General features: G+C 37.0%; 1 protein-coding gene across 1 annotated transcript in view; it reads left to right on the forward strand.

The window, feature by feature from the left end:
• LOC110012479 (G-type lectin S-receptor-like serine/threonine-protein kinase At1g11300) overlaps positions 5,209 to 7,372 on the forward strand; it is a 3,616-nt gene continuing 1,452 nt past the window's right edge. The window contains exons 1-4 of the mRNA XM_020696448.1: positions 5,209 to 6,638; positions 6,920 to 7,027; positions 7,115 to 7,315; positions 7,353 to 7,372. The exon at positions 7,353 to 7,372 is cut by the window's right edge and continues 205 nt beyond it. Of these exons, the coding sequence (XP_020552107.1) occupies positions 5,348 to 6,638; positions 6,920 to 7,027; positions 7,115 to 7,315; positions 7,353 to 7,372 (1,620 nt within the window). The 5' untranslated portion in view covers positions 5,209 to 5,347. The remainder of the gene's footprint in view (positions 6,639 to 6,919; positions 7,028 to 7,114; positions 7,316 to 7,352) is intronic.

Here is a 7,372-nt window from a genome sequence, read left to right on the forward strand (position 1 = left end):
AAAAAAAAAAAAAAAACAAAACACACGAATTGGGTGCACGTGCACCCAAGAGCATCTGATTTCTCTCTCTGCCTTTTCTTCTTCCGGCGCTCAGTCATTCACAGTTACTGCCCCTAACCTCCGCCTATGCCAATGGTGGCGGTCCACTGAAGGTGCGGTGGAAAAGGACACTCCTGAGCCCGAGGAAGAAGAGAATGTATATCATGATGCTTCTGATTGGACTACAGGTCTGGCTTGATTGCCTTAATTGTTTGAGTTTATAAATGAGTGGTTGTGGCGATATCCTGTGGGCTGTAACTCTGAAATAATTGTAGACTGTTTTGGGGATTAGGAATGATACCAAAAAAGTTCCCGACTTTTCAGTAGATGAGAAGGAAATAGGATAGCGGGAAGGAGAAAATGAGGCTTTGTCTGGAGATGGAATGCTTCTTTTATGAGCGAGATAGTGATAATGATCAGAAGTTTGTGGCTTCCGCTTGTAAAATGATGTTGGCATCTTGGGAACTTTAAAGGCGCAAAGCAAGCTTCTGAGCAGGAAGAAGTTTGGTAGTATTTGGAGTTAGAGTTTTTTGATTTTCTAGGGTGAGCTTGAGGATTTGCGTTTTAGTGTTGGATTAGTGAGCTGGGGTGTACATTATGGTGAAGTTATTTTGGGTTACATCAGTCCAAATATGTTCTGTAATATTTGCAGCTTTCCAAATCTTGCTGTATTTATGACTGTCTGGAGCTTAATTTAACCTCTTCCTATGTGTTTCTTTAAAGCTCAATTGAGCCTTACTTATGACCTCTTTCTGCCCCATATTAGTTCATCTTCTGTTATCCTCCAAAAGATGTTGTAATGCTCTATATACAAGGTGATCCCCTACCTAGAAGCTATTGAAAAATGCATGCTGGTTATCGTTCTAGTTTTTTGAACAGTTTGCCCAATAGAACCAAGTAGCTGAAAGAAATTTATTTAATTTGGTTCTGAATTGGTAGATAGAGTATGAGAGGAGGATTTTCTGATGGTCGTTGCTGCAAATTATTGACGTTTACATGTTACTCAATTTGAAGGGAAGAATAAAATCACCCTAAACCTCTAGTTGTAAGCTTATTTTATTCTCACAAAATGGCTCGTCCATAGGTCTACAATGCAAATTGGAAGCTGTTGAAATCCTCGAGTTCTAAATTTGTTGTATCAGTTCTGTGTTTTAGTTGTCAGATTGTTGTGGAAACCTTTTTCAAGATGATTGAAACTGCTTATTGTACATATTCTGCAGTGTATAAGTTTCCTTGCTTATGAACCTCCATAGGCAACTATCAAGATCTTCTCAAGTTCATTCTCTTGAAGAAATATATGTACTAATGACAAGATTTTATCACGTAGATCTTGCCTCTTGGCCATTAAGCAGCATACATTTATTTATCTATTCTTTTCTTTGTGGAGGCATCCTGATCTCAGAAACTATAAGTGGCTTAGAAATATATGCAGTGGGTCTCATATTTGATGTCTTCTTGAGAATTAATTCATTAAGCTTGTACAACAGAGATGTTAAGCAGACTTCCTGAGCCGATGATATGGAGGAGCCAGTGTAATTGACCATGATGGATATGGATTTGTCTCATGTGAGAGAGATGCTGTGCTTGTATTGAGGTCTTTATATCTTTTTAGGCCTTGTTTTGGTGTACACTCACTCTTTGAAGATGAGTTTCTTTCTTCGATTTAGATCCCTAATAGATTTGACTTCTTTGCATGTGCTGTATGTTATTGTTCAAACTAGTCTGCACATTTACATCTAATCAAAGTTTACGCAACTGGCTTTCTTTACTCTAATCTTGTTCCTTCTATCAGCTCTGTCATATTCATCTTGATCTGGTTGTTTCATGTGGTTGTATTGTTTGATAGCAATAACGTTAGCTGTGAGCTTGTCTGTGGTTGTGATGGTGGTGGTTGATAATTCAGTAAGAGACATCTGTAGGAGGCAATGTCCATTTTCCAACTTGTAATAGCAGGCCCCTGTTCAAGCACGGTTCTCGTACCAATTGGCAATGACATGTCTGATTCAGAGGTAGGACAAGTGATGTTGGGGCCATCCATGGAAACTAAAAGCCAAAAGACCAGATCGGTCCTCACCCAAAATTTCAGAGTGTTAGACGTCCTAATTCCTCACCTCAACATCATCTTGATGTGGGATATTGTCCTGTAAGACCTAATATGATTTTACTATTTCACTCTCCCGTGCCATTCTCTGGGGTCAGATCAACCATTTCGGGATGGGATCCGAGTTACGTTCTTGTTTGATCTTTGACTTGTAAAATGCATATGATTACTTTTTTTTTTTTTGGTATTATATCGATTTAACTAATACATCAATATGGCAGTAAACAAATTACAATAACCTTGAACTCATTCATGAGATGGAGACTTTAATTTTAGCTCAACCACGAGACTAAACCATCATTCATGCGTTTGCTTACTTCTTGAAAATTGTGTTTTTGATAAACTATTGCTTCTTTATTGAGAAAAAAAGTTGCTATTTTTTGGAGGAATATGGAGAAGAAGAAAACATATAAAAGAAGAAAGAGAGAAAAATGAGTTATTTTAATTCATATATTGACTCATTCAAAGATCTTCCCATATGATATCTTCCAAAGTATAATAACAGTAAATGAAATTCGAAGCAGCTTCCTTCCAGACGACATGCAAATGCAATGCAAGAATAGGATATATACGCTACTACATCTACTTATTCCAACCACCTTATCCAACATTTTCCTCAAAAGCCTTCATAAATGATCGTACAAAAACCTGAAATTTCTGTCACTTTACTATCTTCTAGAAGAACAACATGCATGAGGTATTATGGAAAAGGGATTACTTGTATTTTACCTCCTCCTTAAAAACTAATATACATAAAATTTTCATGAACAATATATATAGATCTCAGAACTTTTGAGAAAAACCAAAAAAGAAAAAAAAAAAGTCACTATTTCCTAGATCAAGAATTGTAGTCTACTCTTTTTTCTAATAAGTTTTGAGTTGCGTTGTCTTTTTTATTTATATTTTTCTTTTTAAGAAAGGGTTTCATGTCTATTATTATTAGGATAAATTACATTGATATTTTTCGAGATTACGTTGAAATACAAAACACCTCATGTTTTTTACAAAATTATAAATATACTTCTTGAAATTATAATAATTGTAATTACAACTACAACACTTGGTCAGAGACAAAATTTACACAAATACCCTCTCAAAACACATTAGATTAACATCTTTCAAAAATATTATTATTGTATTTAATCATATGAAAAAGGATCTAACTCCTCTGGGGATGTATTTCAGTTGGGGATCTTCAAAGAAAAATATTAGAAAAGAAATAAAAGCAGCAATTTCCCCTATTTTGGATTCATCCTTAATTATCCTACGTAATACTTGCAAACCACAAAAACCAATGAACCCTCCCAAGTGATTATCATGATGTCATATGATTGGGAGCAGTGAAGTGTCCCTGTAATGAGCCTTCTTTCCTGGGAACTTCCGACGGTCCTTTTCATACTCATCTACCTTCTAACTTTGCTTCTTGACTTCTAACTTTATTTCTTAATCAAATTGCAGCCATTCAAGTGCATTTACTTCAAATTCATGCCCATCCTGCCAACGCCAACTAATAATTTAACTATGAAAATTATTGCACACCAAATCCTTAGTGGTGGGCCACACAACAGATGATGGATTTTATCTAGAACGAACATATATGACCCACTTATATAATTAATTTTATTAAAATAAATTATTATTTAAAAAACATATTAATTAGAAAAAAATACAAAGAGAAATCATTGAAAAAATAAGATATAAAAAGGGATGTGGAAATTGAGATTAGAGAGCATAATAAGTTAAAATGAGAGGGAAAAAAAAATTAAAAAAATGAAATATCAAAAAAATACTCTCACTTAATAATAAAATATAGATGAGAATCGGATAAATTTGTTTTAATGCCACCTAAGTCCAATGATCATTTCCCATGTCAATTTGTTTTCAGACGGTATCCGCAATTAGAGATGTAGTTAGCCTTACCAATCAGCCTATTTATAATTCTTTGAAAAGATACGAACAGTTCCTGCGCATTTTAATCGAGATTATATTTTCAATTTATTACAACCTATGATTTTGGACCATAACTACATTAATTATGTCCAGATTAGTACACATGTACATCAGGTGCTGATTAGTCCACTGATTTATTGGTCACTTACAATACTTCTACAGTAATGAGATTAAGAATGTTATCTATATTAATTTCACCTTACTATGAGCATCCAAATACCATAAAGTTTTAATTTAAATTGGGTTTAGTCTAATCTAAACTAATTATATGATAAGTATAATATATTTGTCTTGTGATTGATGTATAATTAAAAAATAATGATTAATCACATATGTTTACACTATGATTAATTTAATTTTGGCAAATCTGATTTAGATAAACAAAATTTCTTCAAAGACTCTAAATTATGACATATATATGTACACACACAATCATATCATATGTACTTCACTAAACTACCAAGTAAAAGATGACCCATTTTTCTTTCAATCTTTTCTTTTGGGGACAAAGGGGTTACTACTAATTGAAGAAACCTATGTTAAATAATAGGACAAAGTATTTGTACTACTCGATTCCGTCTTTATTCGCAACTTATATAATCTTGTATGTGTAATAAGGATGGAATCTTTTGAAAAGTCAGAAGCAAAATTGAAATTTGTCTTAGAATTTTAAACTTCGAATGAAATTAGCAAAAAGGATTTTATGATTTTCAGTAAAGATCGGAATCAGCCGTGTGAAAGAGTGAAAAGCAAGGGGAAATAGGAGGGCTGTGGGGCTGGTGAGATGAAGCGTAGGTAGGGTCGAAGAATTTTCGTGCTAAGTAGGAAAATCCAAACTGACGGCTGTTTAACAATGACTTTGACCCTGGAGCTCTCTTCATTCTAGCCATCTTTAGTACATCAGTCCCACCGAACAAAGCTGGTCCCGACAAGTCAGGTTGCGGTCTTCCGGGCCTGAATGAAGAGAGAATGAAGAAGCATAAATTTGATTAGAAAATTCAGCCAATAATGTGAAAGGATTACCCGGGAATTGAGCAGCGGGTCAACCAGGGGACCCATCACTGCTGAAATTTTCCAAACACAAAGGTTAAAGAGAAAAACACAAGACGTGTAATTGTCAATTGGAAATATAATGGACGAAAGAAGCAGCCGCCCTGCTCGTGTAGGCCAGCCAATAATGGATTCAATTTAGCAATTTAACTTGGGTACTCCATTTTCTTCCTCTCCAAGAGCCTCATCCCCCCCCACCCCAGAATCATGATCAGAAACGGAAATTTCTTGCAGCCTTTGCTTCAAGTCTTGATCATCTTCATCTTTAGCTTCCCCCGTGATGGATTTTGCCTGGAAACAGACACCATTAACGCCACTCTGGTGCTTAGAGACTCGGATACTATACATTCCAGTGGCAATCAGTACACGTTAGGATTTTTCAGCCCGAATGGCACCACCAGACGGTATATGGGCATATGGTACTACGTTTCTCCAGCATCCACCACGTGGGTCGCGAATCGTGAGAATCCACTCACTGATAGAAGGGGAACTATTTCTATAGACTCAGATGGTAACCTCGTGCTCATGGACGGAAACAGACAGGTTATCTGGTCGTCAAATGCTACATCTTCTTCGGTGAATACGACTGCGCAGTTATTGGATTCCGGGAATCTGGTTCTCAGAGATATCTCGAGCAGAAGCACGTTGTGGGAGAGTCACAGGCACCCGGTTGACTCGTTTTTGCCGACAATGAGAGTGAGTCACAACCCGAGAACAGGTGCAAGAGTTGCATTGAACTCCTGGAGGACATATCAAGATCCGGGTCGTGGAAATTTCACTTCGGGTCTCCATGTGATGAGTGTTCCTCAAATTTATATTTGGGAAAACGGGGTTCCTCTGTGGCGGAGTGGCCCGTGGAACGGCCGGATTCTCACCGGGGTTACAGGCATGTACTCTGTGTATGTAGATGGATTCAGCGTAGCTCAGGAGGAGGATGGGACTTATTATTTTACACGGAATTTTCGGCAAAAGTTTGTATCAAGAAATGTCTTGAATGCAGATGGGGTTCTTGTGGAGGCGGGTTGGGATGAGCAGAAGAATGATTGGAACGTTACGTGGACGGCCCCGGCTAACGATTGCGATCTGTACAATAAATGTGGTCCAAATTCCCTCTGTTATATTAAAGATACGCCGATCTGTAGTTGCTTGAGAGGGTATGAGGCTAGGAACATAGGAGATTGGAATAGGGGGATTTGGAAGGAGGGTTGTGTGAGGAGGAGCCTATTGCAGTGCGACAGAGACAATAATGCTACTGATAAACACAGAAAGGATGGATTTACCAGGTTAACTTTCATCAAAGTGCCAGATTTCATGCAGTGGTCTTCAGGTCTAGAAACCGAATGTTCGTTCCAGTGCTTGGCGAATTGTTCCTGCTTAGCCTATGGATATGATCCCGGCATTGGCTGTATGTTTTGGAGTGGATCCTTAATCGATGTTCAGAAATTTGCGGGTGATGCTGGTTCAGATTTCTATGTTCGTGTCTCTTATGTGGACATGGGTAAGTTTTAGTCTCTCGGTAAAGTGCAATTTACTATAAGTTCTTTACTGTGCCTTCCTTAGATTGTCTTTCTTGTTTCGTCACACTCTGTGTGCAGAGTTATTAGAGTAACAGGTGAAATAGTATTCGACAATTATATACAAACTGTGACTGAGTTTGTAATCAATGAACTGAATAGTAATTCTGTCTTTCCAGTTCCTTTAAAGGACCAGTAGTCGTCAATTGTGATGTTCCTCTTGCTTTAAAGGGGAGTCATTAATACAATGATCGTTTGATTTCAGATAAGGAGAAAAAAAGCAATAAGGTAGTCATTATAGTATCAGTGATTGTCAGTTCGGTTGCTGCCTCAATTTGCCTGTTTCTGGCTTGGTGGATGTGTAAACGAAAAGGTAGGATTTTGTAAATGTTGATCATTACATTAGGGAATCATATGCTGGTATCTCTGACAATAGATATTCATTTTGCTATTGAAATAGGCCAAAGAAGGAGCTTAGCATTTGATAGTACAGGTGAAAAAGGTCGATCTGAGAGTGAGATTGTGCTTCGAAGTGACATGGATAGCGTTAAAATAGAAGAGTTGCCATTGTATAGTTTTGAGATGTTAGCAACTGCAACTAACAATTTTGACTTGAGCAATAAGCTTGGCATGGGCGGTTTTGGTCCAGTTTATAAGGTGAGTATTTTTTATTAGTCATGTCCAGATTTACTTCACAGGGGAATCTAAAATGATATTT

This window comes from Sesamum indicum, linkage group LG8 (assembly GCF_000512975.1).
Source record: "Sesamum indicum cultivar Zhongzhi No. 13 linkage group LG8, S_indicum_v1.0, whole genome shotgun sequence".
In the NCBI taxonomy this organism is placed as follows: domain Eukaryota; kingdom Viridiplantae; phylum Streptophyta; class Magnoliopsida; order Lamiales; family Pedaliaceae; genus Sesamum; species Sesamum indicum.